At 42.3% G+C, this 24,287-nt stretch overlaps 1 protein-coding gene across 1 annotated transcript in view; it reads left to right on the top strand.

The window, feature by feature from the left end:
- C7 (complement C7) overlaps window positions 1–13,097 on the top strand; it is a 59,244-nt gene extending 46,147 nt beyond the window's left edge. Inside the window, exons 15-18 of the mRNA XM_006076391.4 lie at window positions 1,311–1,502; window positions 6,321–6,411; window positions 9,649–9,833; window positions 11,919–13,097. Of these exons, the coding sequence (XP_006076453.4) occupies window positions 1,311–1,502; window positions 6,321–6,411; window positions 9,649–9,833; window positions 11,919–12,100 (650 nt within the window). The 3' untranslated portion in view covers window positions 12,101–13,097. The remainder of the gene's footprint in view (window positions 1–1,310; window positions 1,503–6,320; window positions 6,412–9,648; window positions 9,834–11,918) is intronic.
- Window positions 13,098–24,287: the final 11,190 nt, after the last annotated feature.

Raw genomic sequence — 24,287 nt, 5'->3', positions numbered from 1 at the left:
TGGCAAGAACAAAGCTGGTTTATGTCCAGTTTACCTTTATCCTAGGTCATAACCATTAAAGGATCATAAGGGAAAGTATTGGATTTCTACTGAGGCTCCTTTTTTGTAACAGGACTGGACTTTAATTTTTGATCTCCTAGCCCTGCAAGACTGCTAAAAACTCTCGGTAGCTATTCAGCTTCTGAGCTGCAGCTTTCTCCTTAGTTTAGCAGCCCTTCAGCACATTAAAAAAAATTTTTTTTTTCAAATTTACAAATAGCCTCAAGGACAAAAACATTATCAAATGTTGTAATCACTGCTTTAGACTTTCCTTTTTCTAGAGTCTTATACCTTGGGATTTCCACTGCTCTGATTGTTCTCTGATGCTCTCTGATTGTTCTCTGATGCTCTCAGAAATAGTTTTTCTTATAACTTTTACAGCCTTCCTATATGTCTTAGTGGGAGCATTAGTGTGAAACCAGCAAATACATCATGGCCAGAAATAAACAGTTCTGATGCTAGATTATTATCTATTTGAAGGTGGAGTATGTGACCAATATTTTGTGCCCATAGCAGCATTCAACATACTTGGCCAAATGTAGGCCCTCAATAAATGCTGATTTTGAATGAATGAATGGATTTTCTGATAAAAATGGTACAGAAATAGAGCAGGACTTTGTAGGACATTGTCCAAAACCCCACTAGAAAGATTTTTCTTTAAGTCATGAATTCTGACTTGCTTTCTACCATTATGCATGTTTTTCATTTTTTTCCTTGTTTTTTTTTTTTTTTTTAAAGTAGAAGATATGAACTAATGACTGTAATGGAATAAGGAAAGATAGAAATGGGAAACCAAGAAAGATTTAGCACTTTTATGGTTGCAAGGTTAAAGGTGGTTCTTTAAAAATTTCAGATAGCAAAATACCTAATTGGATATATGCAATGATAGGCAAATGAATACAGCTCTTGGGAAAATTTTGGTGAGACTTCACCAGATGAGAGAGAGAAGTGGCAGCTGTGGAAAGTCTGGTTTTGACAGCAGGCTGGACTTGGGGACCGTATAATGCTTATTCATTTTAAGTTGTCATATGACTTGAGGGCGGGGGTGAGAGGGTGGGAACTGTCTTGGTTTTCAGTCGTTTACATTACTACATGACAGGCACGGTGGGACATGTCTTTCAGGGCCTCCTAAGAGTGAATTCACCTCTTCTACCTTGTCCTCTAATTTGAAAAAGCAGAACAAGTGTATCAGCATCATTCAGGGCTGTCATTTTAAAAAAGATGGTCTAGTAAAGCAAGGAACCTTGTATTCTGCTCTCTTTTCTCTTTAGAAATTGCCTGCGTTCTGCCTGCACTGATGGATGGCATACAGAGTCATCCCCACAAACCTTTCTACACCATTGGCGAGAAGGTGACCATTTCCTGTTCAGGCGGCAGATCCTTAGAAGGTCCCTCGACATTTCTCTGTAGTTCCAGCCTTAAGTGGAGCCCTGAGGTAAAGGATGTCCAGTGTGTGCAGAGAGGTGAGTGGCTCCTGGGTCTGTCCAAGGACACATGGACTCTGGGAGTGAGAGTCCCTGTGGCTGTTCTGAACTGCTGTAATGGAATCATTCCCTCCATCCAGACCCCACTATGAGAAGGAGGTCTAGACTGGGTAACTAGATTTTTTTGCACATAACACATAGACTCGCAGAATTCAAGAAAAGGCAAGAATAGCCCAGGTGATTCTCAGATTTTAACTTAAATCTTTCATATCCAAGATTAGCTTTATATTTGTAGGATACCAAGAAAACAAATAATTTCTAAAAGCTGATTTCTGGCTTCCTCCTGACTTTTTAAAAAGGTACTTTTATGAAATACAGAGTTGAGATCACAATTTATATAAAATTCTGCCTATTTCATTTTTGGGTTTATTAGACTTATTAGTTTATTAGTGTTATTGAAATTGAATGTTTAAAAGCATTTACATTTAAGCCTACAAAGCAGAAGTTATGAAAGGAAAAGTATTGTGGTTTGTGAAATTATTCTTAATAGTAGAAATCCAAATATCCAGTATTTTGAACACATGGCAAATTTAAATGGCCTTTTAAAATGTTTTCCATTTTTATTGGAGTACAGTTGATTTATGTTGTGTTAGTTTTAGGTGTACAACAAAGTGAATCAGTTATACATATACATGTATCCAGTCTTTTTTAGATTCTTTGCCCATGTAGGCCTTTATAGAGTATTGAGTGGAGTTTCTGTACTATACAGTAAGTCCTTATTAGTACCTATTTTATATATAGTAATGTGTTTATGTCCATCCCAACCTCCCAATTTAACTCTTCCCCTCTTCCCTTCTGGTCACCATAAGTTTGTTTTCTACAACTGTGATTCCATTTCTGTTTTGTGAATAAGTCCACTTGTATAACATGGTCCAACCTATTTCTGTTCAGAGATACTTAAGATTTGTTTTCAAAATAAACTCTTTCTTTTTTGTTTACATTTTTTAATAAATGGACTTCCCTGGTAGCTCAGCTGGTAAAGAATCCGCTTGCAATGTGGGCGACCTGGATTTGATCTCTGGGTTAGGAAAATTCCCTGGAGAAGGAAACGGCTACCCACTCAATATTCTGGCCTGGAGAATTCCATGGACTGTATTGTCCATGGGGTTGCAAAGAGTCGGACGTGACTGAGTGACTTTCACTTTAATAAATGGAAAATATTATGCTTGCAACAGTTAAAAACAAGGAAGAAGTCATACTTGCATTCTATTTGATATTCTTATTTCTTGAGTATATGATTTAAAAAAATTTTTAATTGGAGGATAATTGCTTTACAATGTTGTGTTGGTTTTTGCTGTACATGAGTATATGATTTTTAATTCAATGTTGAAGTGTGTGTTCTATGGCAAAGATGAAATAGTTGATTCCATAAGTAATAATAATATTTCCTGGTGACTCAAATGATAAAGAATCTGCCTGGCAATGCAGGAGTCTCTGTTCAGTCCCTGAATTGGGAAAATCCCCTGGAGAAGGGAATGGCAACTCACTCCAGTCTTCTTGCTTGGAGAATCCCATGGACAGAAGAGCCTGGTGGGCTACAGTCCATGGGGTTGCAAAGAGTCCGACACGACTGAGCAATTTTCACTTTGAAGTTTGTCATCTATGGTGAAGATGAAGTAGTTGATTCCATGAGTGATAATATTGGATAGATTAGATGTGCACCACTGAAAAGAGAGTAGGTTGCCTGGAGGGTTCTGTGATGGGAGACCTGGGCTGTGGTATTAAATAGACCATAGAGGACAATGAGAGGGCAGCCTGTTCAACGGAATGGCCTCTGTGTCCATCCCACATGCTCTGTGGCTGTCAGAGGACCACAGCAGAGATGACAGCTTTGTTTTCCACACGCACCAAAGCATCACTGTGAGTTTATTTGGATTAAAGTAAGGGACCTGTACAAATACTGCTAAAATTAAAGAAAACAATGTACAGTTGATGAGGTTTCTCTTTTCCTGTAAATGAAATTATATACTTTTTTTTTTCTGAAATGTTTTTTCAGTCACTTTATAGCACAATTTGGTATGAATTTTCTCCCCTTCAGCAAATTCTATTAAGGCTCTAATTAAGGATGTTTTCCAAACCTGTGTATTTTTTGAAAGACATGGATAACAATAATAACTACCCTTAAAATAAGCCTATAACAAACAAAAAAAGGCCAGGTTTGTTAGCCTCCAGAGTTTTACAATACCTGCTGTTTAAGTAGTCTTTTTGTTTTTTAATTGTAGTAAAATACACACAACATTTATCATTTTAACCATTTAAATATGTGCAATTCAGTAGCATTAAATACATTCCCATTATTGTTCAACCCTCACTGTCATCCAACATTCCATCTTCCCAAACTGAAACTCTACCCATTAAACACTTGTCTCTCATTTATCTCTACCCCCAGTGGTATTTAGCCTTGATATGAAGATATTTGATTTTAAAATAGTGAAGGTACATTCTGTAGGTGGGCCCTAAGAGTGGGTTTACTTGGTTAATTAAGCTATGAAGATGACAAAGCCATGTTCTTTCTACATGCAAGTCTCTTGTCTAGGTAATTCCATAAGCGATTTTTCACAAAGCAATTACGAGAACTTTTAGAAAATATGTAAAATCTAAAATTCTATCCTTAAGAATTATTAGCAAAAAACTGCTAATAATAATGCAGAATTCATTTATACAGCTTAATCATTGAACCTCAGCTTGGGTACATTTAGATCAGACTTTCTCAACCCTGACACTATTGGAATTTTGGAACCTGATAATTCTTTGTTGTGGGAGCCTGTCCTATGTATTGTAACATGTTTGGCAGAATCCTTGGCCTCTGCTATCTCACAGGGGTGACAACTGAAAATGTCCTTTGACATTGCCTAATGTCCCTGTGGAGCAAAACTGTCCCTGGTTGAGAAGCATTGATCTAAATAATCCCATTAAAGTATTTTATTTTGGAATCATTTAAGATTTCAGAAAAGTTGCCAAGTATAGTTTCCATATACTCTTTACCCATCTTCCCATACTATTAACACCTCACATACCTTGACATAATTTAGTTGGTCAAAACCAAGGCATTAATATTAATTAGTACAACACTGTCAACTAAACTACAGACTCTTCATTCATCACGTTTTTCCACGGATGTCGCGTTCATGGTCTAGGATCCAATTCAGGATACTACATCTCATTTAAGATAATACCATCTTAAAGAAAAATGGTTGAAGAATAAATACTTGCTACAGACAATGCTGGACACGATAGACACACTTCACCTTGCTACTATTTTTACAAGTTTATGCCTTCCTTGTTCATGAGATTTTCCTGTCATGTCTAAAGCTCTTGTTTTCCAAAAGTAAGGAAGCATTCTACAGTTTGTGCATCCATAAAAACATGACCTTCAGACAAATGACCTTTATAGGTATATCTAACAAGTAACTCAGAGAAGGCAATGGCACCCCACTCCAGTACTCTTGCCTGGAAAATCCCATGGACAGAGGAGCCTGATAGGCTGCAGTCCATGGGGTCACGAAGAGTCGGACACTTACTGAGTGACTTCACTTTCACTTTTCACTTTCATGCATTGGAGAAGGAAATGGCAACCCACTCCAGTGTTCTTGCCTGGAGAATCCCAGGGACGGCGGAGCCTGGTGGGCTGCCGTCTATGGGGTCGCACAGAGTCGGACACGACTGAAGCGTCTTAGCAGCAGCAGCAACAGGTAACTAGTTTGATGATGAAAAAGTATATGCCACAGAATTCCATTGTAATGAAGCTGCCAGGAAGTGGAAATGGCAAGGCAAGTGGAAATGGCAAAATGAACACTGTTCACTTTGTAGTCAGGCCCAGCTGTGGCCATGGCAAATTAAGCTCTTTGCAAGTCAGACCAAGGTGTTTCCCTGACAAAACTGGAATGATAATTGGCTTTCTATCAGTTTGTAGAAAACATGAAGGAAAGGATTTTATCTATGTAAATACCTCCAGACATTTACTCACTGTTGAGGGGAGACCACTTGGACATTTACATGTAAGAGATTATTATAGTCATCCTTGAGATACTGAGAGTTCTTCTTCTATAGGTCAGGTTATGGTATGCTTTCTGTCTCGTGATAGGTGTAGTGAGCAAAATGTACCCAAATAACACATGGTTTTTAAATCCCACCTTCTTTTAAAAAATTTTTAATTGGAGAATAATTGCTTTACAATGTGTTGGTTTCTGCCATACAAAAATGTGAATCAGCCATAAGTATGTATGTGTACCCTCCTCCTGAACCTCCCTCCCACTCCCCACAACATCCCATACCTCTGGGTTGTCGCAGTGCACCGGGTTGAGCTCCCTACATCAATTGTCAAATTCCCACTAGCTATCTCTTTTACATGTGTAATGTTTATGTTTCAGTGCTACTCTCTTAATATGATATTTTAAACTCCACCTTTTTGAAGAAAGGGAGCCTACACCACAGGGCTTCAATTCAGACAAACATAGACTTAAATCCTGGCTTGGTCAATTTGTTAACTAGCATGAATTTCTTGACTTTTCTGACTCTTAGTTTCCTCATCTCTTAAATGGCTATTTATTAAGAAGAATTAAATATCATATAAAAAGGGCAGGATCAAGAGTCCATGCTCAAGAAATGGTGGCTATTATGACCAAAGACATTATTTGTTGGTTCTGTGACGCTGTACCTCCTATAAAATGCTTTGTAGCTTTATTAATTTATTGATTATAAGAATTTATTGCCTGGTTCAACAATTGAAATAATCCTTGTTTACTACAAAGAAGCTCTTCTCCTAATGGTCACATCTCCATTATTCTTTTCTTTTAGAAGCACCTTTGACACAGAAAGTGCCTAAATGTCAGCCCTGGGAGAAACTGCAGAATTCAAGATGTGTTTGTAAAATGCCCTATGAATGTGGGTAAGCTCTGTTTTATTCTCTGTTTTATTTTATTCAAATTAGATTGAATGATTTCTTAGATGCTAGTCTCTGTTGGATCAAAGGTGTTACTGACCAAGGATCAAGGTCCTTCGCATTTCAATCCAGTCCATCTGCTGCCTGTTTTTGCCTGGATCACCAGGGCTGACCATTGGTGGTGTTGGGCAGTGTTCTAGTCTGGCTGGTGAGAAAGGCTGAAGGATTACTTAAGGCTGCTTGTTTTCTGTATAAAATGGGACAAAATAACAAAACCTGAGGATTTAGAGTTTGAGGAGATTAGGGCTGAAATTCCCTTGAGACATAAACTTTTTTTTTTAATCGTTTATTTATTTTTGGCTGTGCTGGGTCTTCGTTGCTGCAAGCAGAGGCTACTCTCTAGTCGTGGTGTACACGTTTCTCTTTGCCATGGCTTCTCTTGTTGCAGAGCACGACCTTTAGGGCATACAGGCTCAGTAGTGTAGGCTCCCAGGCTCTAGAGCACAAGCTCAGTAGTTGTGGTGCATGGGCTTAGTTATGCGTAGCATGTGGGATCTTCCTGGATTGGAGATTGAACCAGTCTCTCTTGCATGGGCAGGCTGATTCTTTACCACTGAGCTACCAGGGAAGCCCCAGAGACATAAACTCTTAAAGCAATACCGACAGAGAAAAAAGCAGCTGCTTTTCTAATTCTTGAAATATGTTTCTAGATTTGCATTCCAAGAACACCATCCCACTTGAAATCACTCCTTTGTAGAAATATAGCTGAAGTAATTACTAAGTGTTGGGTACAGATGGCATGATTAAATTAGGACCAGAGGAGCTTTATTGGTGGGACTATTTACAGAAATGTGGGTCGAGTAAAGAAAACTGCACACGACAGGGCAGTATTCCTGAACTGGTAGAAGCTGAACTGAACTGGTTTACATTTTTTTCCACGCCTAAGTCAGAAGTTGTGAGAGAGGAGCATTTATGAAAACCTGTTGACAGAAGGTTAGTTGAGGAGTTGAGTCTCTCATTCTAGGGGCTTCAGAGATGCCTAGGAGTGAGCCAGGGGAATAAACACCCCAACTGTACTCTCTTTCCTCCCTCCTTTTCTGCCAGAACCCCACAATGATCAAACACTCCTGAAGTTAGAGGACAAGGAAGTCTATTGATGTGGTCCGTACGCTTCAGCTTCCCAGGCAGGGTGAAGAAGAGAGGAGGATGAATCTGGAGAGGCAAATAGGAAACATCCAGTCCCTAGGACTTACTGACCACCTCTAAGGTTAACAATCAAAACACAAATTTATTGGCCAATTACTTGGCTTTCAGTTAGTGTGGTCATCAAAACACATATCCAACTCCTTGAATACCTACATTGGGTGGTGATGACTAAGGGGTATCCTATAAGAAGTAAATTTTTGTGTGAAGAATATATAGCCGAATAACATAAATGGAAATTGTAAAAATAAAAAAAAAAAAAAAAGGAAAGAAAAGATAAAGGAGAAAAAGGAAACAAACACACAAAAAAGTTCAGCCCAGAATCTTCTGACTGTGCTGTTATTCTCTGTTAATCATTGTTTACTTTGATTCACCTTCATCTTCCTTTCAACTTCTTTGCTTCATTGAGTTGATCTGCAGCCTGTTGTTTATACACATGGGAAGAGTTTTAATGTCTGATATGGGCTTCCCAGATGGCCCAAGTGGTAAAGAATCCACCTGCCAATGCAGGAGACGCAAGAGAAATGGGTTTGATCCCTGGGTGGGGAAGATCGCCTGCAGTAGGAAATGGCAATCTGTTCAAGTATTCTTGCCTGGAAAATTCCATGGACAGACGAGCCTGTCCTCTGGGCTCCTCCATGGAGCCACAGTCCATGGGGTTGCAAAGAGTCAGACACAACTGAGCGACTGAATGTGCACTGATAACAAGGGAGGTGGCTTGTAAGTTCTTTGCCGTTTAAGCTGTTCTAAGTACTTCTATTTAAAGTTTAAATAAACAGATTAAAAAAAAGATACAAGAATTTGTTTCCATTATGTATTTCTGTATTTCTTTGTCCAAACAAATTTAGTTCTTGGTTAGAGAAGAAAACATTAGAGCTAAATATATGTAAGTAAATATAGATTCTGTCTGTTATTCAAAAATGCCTTTTGTTGTCTAAGGTTTCACTACAGTAATGGCATCCTTACCCATCAGTATTCAGATAAGTGGTTGTTTTTATTAGTGACATTTCAAATACTGGCACTTTTTTAGCACCAATGCATAAGGAAAAAAATTAACACATTTCATGGAAATATTTCTAAACTATTTTGTAAACATAGATACTCTAAAAATAGCATTGAAAGATAGAGTTCATCTTCCCTTGAGAATTCAGTCATCAGCTGTGGATAATGCTATCATGTGGACATGAACTCTCAGGGCTGCTGGGCTGGGAAGAGCTGCTTTCTTCTACAGTTAGTGGTCCCATTTTTTCAAAATTTATTTATTTTTTAATTGAAGGATAATTGCTTTACAGAATTTAGTTGTTTTCTGTCAAACCTCAACATGAATCAGCCATAGGTATCAGTTTAGTTCAGTTCAGTCGCTTAGTTGTGTCCGACTCTTTGTGACCCCATGAACCACAGCACGCCAGGCCTACCTGTCCATCACCAACTCCAGGAGTCCACCCAGACCCATGTCCATTGAGTCGGTGATGCCATCCAGCCATCTCATCCTCTGTCATCCTCTTCTCCTGCCCTCAATCACATGGTCACATTTGACTTTGGTCCCTCCGAGTGCATGTGTGTGTGCTAAGTCACTTCAGTTGTGTCTGACTCTTTGCAACCCTATGGACTGCAGCCCGCCAGGTTTCTCTGCCTATGGAATTCTCCAGGCAAGAATACTGGAGTGGGTTGCCATGCCTTCCTCCGGTGATCTTTGCTAATTTTCTGTCTCCTCCTTTGTCATCAATCTACCTGTTGCTAACAGACCATTGCCTTCTCTTTTAATTTGCTGTATCTGATCTGTTCTAAATGAAACTAGATCGACACCAGATATCTAAGATTATAAAACTTGTGAGCAAATAAATAGCAAAATATGTTCATTTTGAAGACTGAAGGGGATTGGGCCCTTAGAAATATGGGGGATTTGAGTTTCTGTCCCCTCATTTGGCTGTGGGAGACAACATCTGAGCACTGAGTCCAGAGCCTCACCTTTCACTTTTCATTCTTAGCTTTGAGGAAAGAAAATTTTGTAAAGGAAGTAATTTAAAAATGTTGTTTCAGGTCCTCGTTGGATGTATGTGCTCGAGATGAGAGAAGCAAAAGGATACTGCCTCTGACCGTTTGCAAGATGCATGTTCTCCAGTGCCAGGGTAGAAATTACACCGTGGCTGGTAGGGAGAGCTGCACTCTGCCTGCATTGGCTGAAAAAGCTTGCGGTGTGTGTCCACTATGGGAAAAATGTGATGGTAAGGGACATTTCATATTTGTGACTATAAAAATACTTCAGTAGTAGGAGTGAAGTTTTCAAACATGTAGTGTGCTATTTTAGCAACAGATGAAAGCACATCCCTAAGTATGTCAAAGACTCAGACTGGTCTGAGTTTGAAGCCTGGCATCAGGCTCAGAACCTACTTACTCTGGAGTGAAATGCCTCCCTTGCCTGGTCCTGTATACTGGAGCAGGTAGACATTCCCTTCTCCAGGGGATCTTCCTGACCCAGGGATTGAACCCCAGTCTCCTGCTATCCTCACTATCCTCCCCCGCTGCCTTCCCTGAGGAGGGGAAGTAGTGGATGAAGAATCCTCCCTGGTGGTCTGAACTTGTTGGGTCACTCAGTCGTGTCTGACTCTTTGAGACCCAGTAGATAGTAGACTGCCAGGTTCCTCTGTCCATAGAATTCTCCAGGCAAGAGTGCTGGAGTGGGTTGCCATTTCCTTCTCCAGGGGATCTTCCTGACCCAGGGATCGAACCCAGGTTGACTGCATTGCAGGCGGATTTGTTACTGTCTGAGCCAGCAGGGAAGATCTGATGGCCTGAATGTCCTCCCAAATATCACATTCCACCTTCATGATTTTTGCTCTGTTCTTGTATTATCCATATTATGTATTCATTAAAAAAGAAACAGCCTCACATAAAAATAACAGTTTTTAAAAGAGGAAACTTTATAGCTCATCTTTAATAGGAAATATCCCTTACCATAAATATTAGGTAACCATAAAAATGTCTTCCCAGGTGGCTCAGTGGTAAAGAATCTGCCTGCCAAGCAGGAGACAAGGGTTTGATCCCTGGGTTGGGGAGATCCCCCGGAAGAGGGCATGGCAACCCATTCCAGTATTCTTGCCTGGAGAATCCCATGGACAGAGGACCCTGGTGGGCTACAGTCCATGGGGTCACAAAGAGTCAGACATGACCTAGCGACTTAGCAACAACAAAGGGGGCATGTTGGAAGCACACCAGTGCCAGGCTGACACTTTCTCCTAGAAGCAATCAGAAGGATGTGATGAAAAAGGAGGTACTACTTGCTGGTCTCCTGTCCTGGCGTCCTGGTGGTAACAGTGATCTTGACAACCACACCAGGGGCCCCACCTCTGAGGGGGAAGAGCTGAGTTGTCCAAGCCAGGCCTCGGTCCTCAGTTTCCCCATCTATAAATCTGGGAGCCTGATGGTGCTTTCTGGATCTGTAAGGTCTCTACCAGCTCCTCAGGGCCTCCCGCTCCTGGCTGGTACCCCCTGGGCATCTTTCCCCTCACCCCTGTCCCACTGGCAGCAGAGGTAGTGACACATAAAACGCTATGGCCATCCGTGTCTGCGACACTTTCGGTTTGGCAGTCATCACAGCCTGCTGGCTGACCTGGTTACCCTCCTTCAGGGGATGCCTGGCCGGTGTATTCCAGCATCACCCCTTCAGCGCCCACACCGCTTTCCTTCCCACCCATTTCTGTTTGGTCTTTACGGGGTATGAGGCCTTTTGGGTTTCACGTCCTCTCTCTCAAAGCAAGTTAATTCTCCTTTTCTTTGTCTCCCTCTGAGGCTTGCCGCCCGGCTCTTTGCTGAGGTCTCCGCCTTCAGTCTGGGCGTTGAGGGGTCACATCATGTTTGGGGCCCCCCTGGGCAGCACCTGAAGGAGAGAACCGCCCCATGGGTGTCCAGTCGACAGGAAGCCTGGCACCAGCCTCAGAGTGTTTGGGGCCCCCCTGGGCAGCACCTGAAGAGAGAACCGCCCCATGAGCGTCCAGTCGACAGGAAGCCTGGCACCAGCCTCAGAACTTGCTTACTCTGGAGCAAAATGCCTCCCTTTACTGGAGCAGGTTGCCATTCCCTGCGCCATGGGATCTTCCTGACCCAGGGATTGAACCCGGGTCTCCTGCATTACAGGCAGATTATTTACCGTCTGAGCCACCAGGGAAGCCCACACTTGGGGTGGGGCAGGTAATGGGTGACAGGAACACCGGTAGCTCTCCAGTCACCACTTGCATAACTTTGGATGGGATGCGCCTGGCCTTCCTCATCTCCACCAGGTGCCGTTAAGCCTCTCTCGTTTCTTTTTACAGCCGAGGACAGCGAATGTGTCTGCAGAGCCGCCTCGGAGTGCGAGGAAGCAGGATTTAGCGTCTGCGTAGAAGTGAACGGCAGGGAGCAGACAATGACCGAGTGCGAGGCCGGCGTCCTGAGATGCAGAGGACTGAGCATCTCCGTCACAGGCATCCGGCCCTGCGCCGCCGAGGCCGCGTAGTTGCCGGCGCCTGAGGTCCGGCTCACCGTCCCGCAGGCGCTGTGGCTGAACTAAAGCTCTGCACAGCCAGCCCTGTAGACGGCTTCCCAGCACGCAGGCCCATTCTTTCTCCTTCCCCTCCGTGTCCCCTTCCCCCAACTCGAACCCCTGCATAATCCCACAGCTCTTTGTCCTCCCAAACCCGAATTCAGATCTTCTTTCTCTTCTCTTTCTAAAAAATGTCAGTCTGAAGGATATTGATGAACCTTTGCAGATGTTTTGTACTTCTCTGGACCTTGCCTTTTTTTTTTTTTTTTAATCTGAAAATTAGAGGGTTAGACTAGAGAAATTTCAATGCTCTATGATTGTTCTAAGTATGATTGACTCCACTCATGAGCCAGAATACATTCTACAAATTGATTAGGAAAACAGAGAGATTAGAGAGGCTGGCTTCACTCAGTGAAACCGAATACAAGGGGACCTGGAATGGAGGAAGACAGATAAAATTATTCCATCCCAAATGGTAATCCTTCACCCTGTTGACCCAGGCAGGACACCTGGAGATCCCTATTCTTATCAGGAGGTTGAATCACCCATCATCAAAGTGGAATCCGTTATGTGATGAACAAATACAATTCAGGCTTCTCTCTGGAGCTTTTCTTTAGTATGTGCCAAATTCAAGACCTGTAATTTGCCTTCCTCTTCTCTCTCTCTCTCTCTTTTTTTTTTTTTTTGGTAGGAAGCATCATTTATGCTTGAGCTATTGAGTGATTGCATATTTGGGTGAAGAGTGTTCTTTAATACGGATACACACCTAGATTTTTCCGGGGACTCTACAGGTAGACCCATTTGAAGCATTAGCTTTCTATTTATCCCCTATTCATCTTTCATCAAAACAAAATAGCAGCTGTAGGAGGTTAAATCAGTGGGCTTCAATGGGATTTAAAATGTGTGTTTATATATGAATAATATCTGTATTTTCTGATTCATTTTAATAAAACTTTAGTTTAAATCACAATGATTTTAAAACTCATTAAAGATACCATTCTTTGACATTAAAAAAAAAATCTGTGTTATGTTTAATTTTAAAGAATCTTGCCATGAAGGATGGCTAATGTGCTCTTTTTTACATTTAAAGCATTTTAAATTACTTTGTTGAGGTATGATTGACATGTAAAGGGCTGTACATGAGTTTGGGGATAAGTATACATCTGTGAGAAACTTCCCAGGTGGTGCTAGTGGTAAAGAACCCACCTGCCAATGCAGGAGACATAAGAGATGTGGGTTCGATCCCTGGGTAGGGAAGATCCCTGGGAGGAGGGCATGGCAACCCACTCCAGTATTCTTGCCTGGAGGATCCCATGGACAGAGGAGCCTGGTGGGCTACAGTCCAAAGAGTCAGACATGACTGAAGCGATCTAGCATGCACGCATTCATACATGTGTGAAAACATCACTACCATCAAGATCATAAACATATCTATCACCTCCCAAAGTTCCCTCCCACCCCCATTGTAATTATTATTATTATCATGATACGAACAGAAAGAAGACTTACATAAATCTTTCCCCTTAGAAAATTTTAAATATACATTACAGCATTGTTAGCTATACACAATGTGTTGTATAGGAGATCTCTGCTGCTGCTGCTGCTGCTAAGTTGCTTCAGTTGTGTCCGACTCTGTGCGACCCCATAGACGGCGGCCCATTAGGCTCCTCTGTCCCTGGGATTCTCCAGGCAAGAATACTGGAGTGGGTTGCCATTTCCTTCTCCAATGAATGAAAGTAAAAAGTGAAAGTGAAGTCACTCCATCGTGTCCAACTCTTAGTGACCCCATGGACTGCAGCCCACCAGGCTCCTCCATCCATGGATTTTCCAGGCAAGAGTACTGGAGTGGGGTGCCATTGCCCTCTCTGATAGGAGATCTCTAGAACTCCTTTATCTTGTATAACTGAAACTTGATATCCTTTGACCATCACCTCCCCATTTTCCCTGCCCCTAGCCCTAGGCATCCATCATTCTACTCTCTGCTTCCATGAGTTTGACTGTTTTAGATACCTTGTATAAGTGAGATCATGCTCTATTTATATTTTTGTGTCTGGCTTATTTCATTTAGCACACTATCCTCCAGGTTCTATCCTGGATGAGTGAATAATTGGTGGCTAAACAGGGACCAGTGAATGAAATTGGACAGAGATGCTGTATTGAAATACTAAATTTCATGCTTTTTTTTTTTTCTTTTCTGAACATCCTTATCCTTGGCTTTTTCTCAGCCCACCAGGCTCCCCTGTCCCTGGGATTCTCTAGGCAAGAACACCGGAGTGGGTTGCCATTTCCTCCAATGCATGAAAGTGAAAAGTGAAAGTGAAGTCGCTCAGTCGTGTCCAACTCTTAACGACCCCGTGGATTGCAGCCTAACAGGCTCCTCCGTCCATGGGATTTTCCAAGCAAGAGTACTGGAGTGGGGTGCCATTGCCTTCTCCGCTAGTTGGACAGAGACATTCACAATTCTCTATGAGAGAATTAGGACCCTGGCAGCAGGGCTACAGGAAGAAAGTAACTTACAACATTAAAAATCTTTTGAGATTTCTAAAATGAGTTCCTGAACATCTAAGGAGAAGGTTTTAGGAAAGCTGGAAGGACTGTTTATGTCATGAAAACTGATGCAATGAGAACAGAGGCAATGGGAGAATGCCCTCGTCTGCCTCTCCCTCTGCCTCAGACCAGGTGAGGGGCACCTGGCTGGGATCTAGCCTTGGAGGAGAAGGCAGAAAATGCTGAAGTGAAAGTTGTTTGGACCTACTGGGGGACAGACGGAGAGGAGGGAATTGGCTCAGGCATTAACTCGCTGCAGGGAGCTCCATGGGAGCCCAGTCACGTCCGACCGGCCATCACTCACCATTTCAGTGGGCCCTGTGAGTCACCTGGGCAGAGAAGCTGCTTTGGAAGTTCTCCTAATTGCACTGGACTGTGTCTTCTTGCGACACTCCACACATTTCCTAACAATTGACCAACAGAAGTGCTGTTTATCAATGCCCTGAGATTTAATGAGCCCCATCCTAACTGCTCTGTTTGGAACTTCCCTCCCAGCAGCAACAGTCCAGGATGGTTGTAATCCCCTGAAACAGAGGGAAGGTTCTTGGTATTCAGGTGGGGTATGGTGGGGATGTAGAATGGCAAGGGGGATGTCTGAAAAATGTCCCCTGGAACTCTGAGTTTCCTAACAACAAGCCAGGTGAATGGCTCATTTGATTGAGGGCACCCCCTCTCAGCTGAGCAGGTCATGGCTAATCTCAGCTTCACATGGAACTTGCAAGACCATGCCTTTGGTGAGTAGCTATTCAGAGCTGCAGGTGCTGAGCAGCTGGGTTTCTCAGTGTTCCTTGAAACAGCTGCACCATAGGCTGTTAATTACTTTTGCTTTTGGTTAAGGTATGTATATTTATCAATATTTTTGGACCGACCCCACAGTTTATCATTTGCTCTATATTTTTTTCTGTACTACCAATATTTCTTATGCCCTCATACCCACACACATACTGACCTACTACAGGCATCTGGATTATTTGTAAGATGGGTGTAATAGCTAGTGACAGTGGTCATCATAAACTTGAAGATAAATGAAGGTCCTATATACTTAGGATGTTCAAGTGTATCTATGGCTCTTTCTTTGTCTGAGGTAGGATAGGAGGAGGAGACACAAGAGGAAAGAAGATAAATGAAAAGAAGAGAGAGGGAGAGAAAGATGGAGGGAGAGAGAGAGGAGGGGAGAGAGAGAGAGGGAAAAGAAAAGATTGGAGCATCCTTAGTACAGGAGTAGCAGAACTGAGCTGCATCATTAACCCTGCTACCTACCGTGTACCAGGACTTTTCTTCCTTGATGGACTAAAGTGGATTCAATACTTTAGCTAGAAACGGAATGACCTGTTCTCTTTCAGAACACTGAGCCAGAAAGCAACCGCAGTAGGAGGCAATTTCCTCCTAATATCTGAGAAACCCGAGGTATATGCATGCTTTTCAATTACCTTGGTCTTTCAGGCAGTTCACACATTTGGGGACAAGAAAGCTGATGGCATGATAGGAGTCCCTGCTGTGACAACCAAAGCACTTGCAATTTGTCTTTTTATTTATTCCTGTCATGCAAAGCTCCAGATTGATTCTCAAAACATCAATCACGTAAAAAAAAATTTGCTTTATTAGCTAAGGGTTAACAAGACTAGATTAGAAGACTGTTGTTTCAGAAAGGGTGGGCTGAAGGTGAAAGGATGGGCAGAAGAAAGAACAATAAAGTGCTTTTTGATTTACAGGCTGAAGACAATTTCCTGAGAAAGGACAAACATTAAGTACTTTTCTGTTATCACTATTATTTCTGTGCATCCCTACAAGAGGTGGCTAGTACTGAATCCCAGGGGAGGGGCCTCAGGTACACCACAGATCAATGATGCTCACGACAGAGAAGCACTGACAGAATAAATCAGATGTGCTGCTGAATAACTGTGTGTTATGCAAGAATCTGCTGACCAAGTGGGCTGGGAATACAGACAGGTCAAAGGACTTTTCTATAATGGTGGAGTGGAATTTTCTTATCAAGGGAAAGTTTTACCAGACATTCTTAGGAGAAAGTGATTAACGTGGAGGTCCCAGGATTGATGTATTACTATATCATATGCAACCCAAGTGTGAACCATGATGGTAGTTCATAAAGGGCTCCCACTGACCTCCAGAAACTCTTCTCTGTACAGACGCTGAGCACCATGCGGGGGGGGAGGTGGGGGTGGGCAGTGGCGTGAATCTTGAAGTCAGGTGTGATGTAAACCTGGACATGCTCACTAATGGGATCACTGTGGCCCCATAGGATTAAATACTTCAGTAGGAAGATGAGAAGTTTTCCAAAGTATCTTGAGCCTCTTACAAATGCAATGATCGGCTGTTTACCAAGGACATGGTGCACAGATTCATTAGATGTGAGGGGAAGTCACATTTGGAGAGATCTTGTCTCCAAGTCTCCTCTGGACTGGTGGGAGTAGGGACTTGACGATATGGCTCTGTGCCCCGTGTGGCTCAGGACACTGGCTGTATATGCTCAATAACACTGCCATTTTACAGTTACTTTCCATTGTCACATAGTTGGTCTGCAGACCTAATCTGGAAATGGTTCTTATGCTTCCCAGAGTGGTACTCATCCATTTCCATATAGTGCTGGTACCTTGACTGTCCTGTGACCCGTGCTGTTGTGTTTGAGTTGGGTCTTTCCAGGCAGGGGCTGGTTCATGTGCTACGTGAGAGTGTTCTCTTAAGACACCCACAGGGCAGGTATTCTGAATACTTGGATTTAAGTAGATACGCTTTGTCTTTTTGTGCTGTGAAAGTGTGGGCCTCCTAATTCTCTCCCTTCTGTTTTTGCAATATTGTTAGGAATTTTGAATCATGTCCCCTGTTGGAGGACTGACTGAGGGTGAGGATGTTTGCACTAGAGAACAGTGGTACAGAATGAGGCAGAGGACTTAAGGAGGAAGCAGAAATTCCTGAGATCTAAATGATATTGATAGGACCTCTCTGGTGGTCCAGTGGTTAAGAGTCCACCTTACAATGTGAGGGACACGGATTTGATCTCTGGTTGGGGAACTAAAGATGCCACGTGCCCCTTGCACTGTGGCTGAGCCAGTGTGTGGCAAGGAAAGATCCCGCATGACAAAATGAAGATCCTGCATGCTGCAAGAAAGACCTGACCCAGTCAAATAAATGAATATTTAAAAAAAATTATTGACAAAAAGCCTAAGTTCTGGAAAAGTTGATCTTGGGATGCTGGCTTATTAGGAGACTGTTGATCCTGATTCTGAGAGTGGAAGTGGCTGCAGCTGACAGTCCCCTGGGATGCAGAATGGGACTTCTAATCTGTGGTGAACAGTCCTTTTTTTCCATTTTAGTGGGTAAAAGAGCAAGATGTCTTAGTTCTGGCTGCTGTAACATACTACCATAGACTGGAAGGTTTAAACAGTCCTGGAGGCTGGACAGTCCAAGATCAAGTTCCCAGCAGATTGGGCCTCCAGTGAGGGCCCTTCTCCTGGTTTGCAGACAACTGCTTTCTTATTGTGTCTTCACATGGTGGATGGGGAGCTCTGGTCTCCTCCTCTTCTTATAAAGGCACCAAACCCTCACGGGGGTCTGCCCTTATGACTTCTGACCTCATTTAAACCTAATTACTCCCAAAGGTTCCATCTCCAAATACCATCACCTTGGGGATTAAGGCTTCAACATATGGATTTTGATGAGACACCTTTAGTCCATAGAAGAGACCATAAACTGCTGTGATTTATTGGTCAAACCTGTTGCTTCTTCCAGTGGGTTGGTGAGGAATCTTATCTTACGAGCTTGCCCTTTGGCAATCTTGGCAAACAATGTAAATAGAGCAGAGCAGATTTATGGAAACTGACACATCCTCTCTGCATATTCTTGGAGACATTTTTCTCTCACATTATAAAGCCAGTGTTTTGAATGTCTAATACAGGTCCCAAGGAACTCAGGCTGGGATATACCATCTCTTCTGAAAAGCAACACTGGAACTCAGTCTTGGGCTGTGGAATATAAAAACCTGAATGCAGGAAAGGAGCAACATTAATATTAAAACCTAAACCTGCTGGGAGCACTTTATATATATATTAGCTCATTTAATCAGCTTAATGACACTGTGAATAACTACTATTATTAGTCTTATTTTACAAATAAGAAAATGGAGGTATAGAGAAACTCAGTGATTTACCCAACTTACACAGATAACAATTAGAGGAAACAGAATTCAAATTCAAGCCCTTTTGTTTGGTAGATCACACTCTTAACCACTATTTTGATATATTGTAGGTAGGCAGTAGTTATTGCAATAGGTAGCAATAGCATGACAATAGCATTTCTTGTTGATTCAAGGGCTTCCCTGGTGGCTCAGTGGTAAAGAATCCACCTGCCAATGCAGAAGACATGGGTTCAGTCCCTGTGCTGGGAAGATTCCCTGGAGAAGGAAATGGCAACCCTCTCCTGTATTCTTGCCTGGGAAATTCTATGAACAGAGGAGCCTGGCGGGCTACAGTCTATGGGGTTGCAAAGAGTCAGACATGACTTGGCAACTAAACAACAACAACTGGTTCTAAAATTTTTGTTATACTTGGTCTTATTAAAAAAATAAACCAACATTCAAGATAAGATTTGGTTACTGGAATGAAAACACAGTAATTTCCATAGCGCTTTTAAAAAGATTCAGCTGTGTAAATATGATGACTTCCTCAAACTGATCTTTTAAAATGGATCGAAATAAATGTTTTTCTAATGCTCCATGAATCTGCTGTGTGTGTTTCAATGTGTCTATGGTTATACCTGGCTTCCCAAGTGGTACAGTGGTAAGTAATATGCCTCCCAATGCAGGAGATGCACGAGACAGGTTCTATTCCCGGGTTGGGAAGATCACCTGAAATAGGGAACAGGAACCCACTCCAGTATTCTTTCCTGGAAAATTCCATAGACAGAGGAGCCTGAATAGCTACAGTCCATGGGGTTGTTGGAGGAAGAGGGACCCCTTCCAGGGCCCAAAACTGGGCTCTTGTCTAACACTTGGAAGTGAATTGTCTGAGGAAACACATGTGCTGACAAAGCAAGAGATTTTATGGGGAAAGGGCACCCAGGCAGAGAACAGTAGGGTAAGGGAACCCAGGAGAACTGCTCTGCCACATGGCTCACAGTCTCGGGTCTTATAGTGATGGGATTAGTTTCTGGGTTGTCTTTTGCCAATCATTTTAATTCAGAGTCCTTCCTGGTGGTGCACGCCTTGTTCAGCCAAGATGGATGCCAGCAAGGATTCTGGGGGGTGGTCGGACATGTGGTGTCTCCTTTTGGCCTTTCCCAAACTCTTCCAGTTGGTGGTGGCTTATTAGTTCCCTGTTCCTTACCGGGACCTCCTGTCCCCCCAAAAAATGCAGCTGTGACTTCAAACCAATACACAGTTCTATTTGATTTCATCTTGAATATGTGTATGCATACCTGAAATATTTAAGAGGCCAGTTTTGATTAATGAATATTTGATATTTCTGAATGTTTTAGATGAACAGCAATAAAAAATATTGTGCGTAGAATGCCAAAAAAAAAAAAAAAAGATAAATAAATAAAGGATAAGAACATTCATTCAGCCTCCTTGACCTTCCCTGAGTCCCAAAGACCAGATTCAAATGATTTCTATTCAGGGAAGGGAGGGGATACAGAAACAGAAGAGGAACGATCAAATGGTCCTGGTTCCTACTCAAGAAATATGCATAACAATGTCTTTGAGTTCTTCTGCAGAACTGGGGCCCCCACCGAGGTGGAGGATGGTAACTTCAGGCTAAACACAAGAGTCTTGGGGCACCACTCTGTTGCCTCACCACCAACCAATCAGAAAAAAGTCTAACACCCTGCAGCCCTCTCCCCAGATGTTGCCTTCTGTTTCTGGGGACCAGTAATGACCATCCTGTTAGGTCTCCTGTTTGGCCCCTGTCTATTTCATCTCTGAGAGGAGCCAACAGTTTCAAGCTAAATTGCTGTTATTACAAGGGTGAATGCTGTTTTCAGGCAAAGAATACCTTGACTTAGATCAGGTAGAGAGAGACATCTGCTCTGCTAGGCATGTCTATGCCCATGCACAGCAGGAAGAAGTTACAGAAGCAAGAGACCTCCGCCTCAATTCCCAAGTATCTGGAGTATGAAGTCTCTCAGAGGGGAGTTGTTAGGGGAAGCACACTGACTGAAACCACCCACCCTGGCCAGGCACCATAGTAACCATTTACGTGAGTTGTTTTAAGACAGGAGGTCCCAGTAAGGAACATGGAACTAATAAGCCACCACCAACTGGAAGAGTTCGGGAAAGGTCAAAAGGAGACACCACATGTCCAACCACCTCCCAGAATCCTTGCTGGCATCCATCTTGGTTGAACAAGGCGTGCACCACCAGGAAGGACTCTGAGTCAGAATGATTGGCTAAGGACAACCTGGAAACTAATCCCATCACCATAAAACCTGAGACTGCAAGCCATGTGGCAGAGCAGTTTTCCTGGGTTTCCTTACCCTACTGCTCTCCACCTTTCCCCACAGGGTGCCCTTTCCCCACAAAATCTCTTGCTTTGTGAGCACATATGTATCCTTGAACAATTCACTTTCGAGTGTTAGACAAGAGCCCAGTTTTGGGCCCTGGAAGGGGTCCCCCTTCCTGCAACAGGATCACAAAGAATGAACACAATCGAGCGACTGAGTACATTCGCACACGTGGGCATATCTACCTAGAAATATGTCTATTGTGATTTTATCCTAAGGATATGAAACTTTAATAAACATTGACTTTTTAATTAAATAACATTAATTTTCTAAATATTTTGGAGATTTCAAAATATCTTTCTGTTATTGATTTCTAGTTCAATTCCACTGTGGTTATAGAACATGCTTTGAATGATTTCAATCCTTTTAAATTTATGGAGATTTGTCTTATGGTTCAAAATATGATCTAGTTTGGTGAATGCTCCATTTGCACGTGCAACTTCTGTTGCAGTTCAGTTGAGTGTTCCACAATGTCAATAAGGTCAAGTTGGTAGTGTTGTTCAAGTCTTCTGTATCCTTATTGATCTTCAGCCTGCTTGTTCTATCAGATATTGAGAGTGTTGTGTAGATTTATCTATTTCTTCTTTCAATTCCATCAGTTTTGCTTCATGTATTTTGAATCCCCATTATTAGGTGCAAAAACTTTTAGGATTATTCTGTCCTCTTGATAAACTGACCCGTTTGTTGCCATCAAACATCTACTTGTATCTGATATATTCTTTGTTTTGCAGTCTACTTTGCCTGGTATTAACATAGCTACTCCAGTTTCCCTTTGATTATTGAAGTAGTATGTATAAACTCTGTGCATATAAGTAGACTTTATTTGTTAGGGTCCTCCAAATAAACATGTATAAATATATACATGTACATATAAAATAAGTTTTATTATTAGGAATTGGCTTATGTGATTATGAAAGCTAAGAAGTCCAATGATCTACCATTGCATGCTATAGACCCTAAAGCCCCTGGTGTAAATTTCAGTTTGACTCTGAAGGCCTGAGACCCAGGAGTGCCAGTGGTTAATTCTCATTCCAATGCCAGGAGGACACCAATGTCAGCTCAAGCATTCAAGTAGAGAGAGAAAATTCAACATTTCTCTTTCTATTTGAGCCCTCAATGGGTTGGGTGATCCTCATCTATATTGAGGAGGCAATCTGCTTCATTCTATCCACTTTCAAATGGGAATCTCTTCTGGAGAAGCCCTCACAGACACACCCAGAAAAAAATGTTTAACTAGATATTTTGCATCTTGACCCAGTCAAGTTGACACAGAAAATTAACCATCACAAGTCCATCCCTTATTAACTTGGCACCCATGCAGATCTCTAAGCTATACTTAATCTCCAAATGAAGATAATAATAAGGTCATAATTCCACCTAACTATCTTACATACAACTGAAAACATACTCATCCTTTCCCCAGAAAAGGAGGTAGAGAACTTGAGAGATGTTTACTTTTCTCCTTGATATACTGTAATTAAGTACTATGATGCAAAATGAACAATACTTACATACATGATGTAAAGTATGTTGCATGATAGGGAAATAAGAGAGAAAAGAAAAAAAATTATATTTGCTTAATATACATGCAGAAATTCATGACAAAGCAAAGAGAAAATATTCATGACAAGTATCGCTCTCGTCTCTACTATACAGCTGGTCATGTGGTTGTAGCTGGTATTTTAGTTCTCTTCTTGAACTACCAAATCTGTATTCCCTTTGCCTTGGGCAAGCACCTCAGCTAGTTGTGGTTCTTTACCTAATGGAGTGACCCACACTTTTGTTCCTAAATTGTCTGGGCCGTTAGTAGCCCTGCCTAGATTAGGTTGTTGACCTTAATCACAGGGAACGGTAGCACCAAGAGAAGACCTAAAGGATCTCCTGTATTCCAGACATGCTCTTCTTTCCTTCCATTGTGGAGTAGTATTCCAGTTTCTCCTTGGTGAACAGGATCAATCACACCAGTCAGACAATTCCTTCCTTCCTTGTCTGTTGATTCAGCGGCATGAAGAGCCCAAAGTGGCCAGGTGTTAGTCTTAACTTCCTGTTCAATAGAATCATTGTTATGTTCCCTGGTGGAAACATTTACCCTCCGGAACAAAGACTTCTAGGCCTGCAGGTCATAAGATCATGGGAGCAGAAAACAGAATTTACCAATGGATTACTTGGGATAATAATAGTGAGTGACACCAGTGAGTGAGTGATACCACTCCCGTTTCCTTCCCTTGGTTCTTGGATCTCTGAATAGTGGATGGGAGAAATCTTACCATATCCTGGATTTGGATTCAGAGCATGTACAGCCTTCTGCACATTTTTGACCAGGAGCATGTGCCTCTTGCAGCACTTCTTTTGCTGTGAAGGGAGTTCCTAGATTAGAAGCAATCCTGCATGGAATACCGTGACTGTGGATAAGACATTCTGTTAGTCAACAGATATTAGTTTTACTAGAAGTATTGGATGAAGAAAAGGCAAATCCATATCCATACTTAGTGTCAATTTCAGTAAGAACAAAGCACTGCCTCTTCTGTAATAGAAACAGTTCAGTGTATCAATGTGCCATCAGGCTGACCACCCTGGGGAATGCTGCTATACTGAGGACTCAGTGTTAGTCTCTTCTGCTGGAAGATTAGTCACTCAGTGGTGGCTGTGGCCAGGTCAGCCATGTTGCTGAATCTATGCATGACCTTACCCTTGTCACCACGGCCACTTTGTTCATGAGCCCACTGAGTGATGATGGGACTGACTGGGGAAAGAGGCTGACTGGGACTGTGTGTGCATGCTAAGTCACTTCACTTATGTCCAATTCTTTGTGACCCCAGGGACTGTAGTCCACCAGATTCCTCTGTCCATGGGATTCTCCAGGCAAGAATGCTGGAGTGGGTTGCCATGCCCTCCTCCAGGGGATCTTCCCAACCCAGGGATTGAACTCTTATATCTCCTTCATTGGCAGGCAGATTCTTTACCACTGTGCCACCCGGGAAGCCCAACTTGTACCATAGAACAAGTCATTCTCTCTGTTTGATTATTAAAGCCCTCCACTGCTGAGATATACATTTTGGTGAGCATTTACATGGGACACAAACTTCTTCACATTTTTTTG

Source organism: Bubalus bubalis, chromosome 19 (assembly GCF_019923935.1).
Source record: "Bubalus bubalis isolate 160015118507 breed Murrah chromosome 19, NDDB_SH_1, whole genome shotgun sequence".
Lineage (NCBI taxonomy): Eukaryota > Metazoa > Chordata > Mammalia > Artiodactyla > Bovidae > Bubalus > Bubalus bubalis.
Note: the sequence above shows the minus strand (reverse complement) of the source record. Positions and strands in the feature narration are given on the sequence as shown.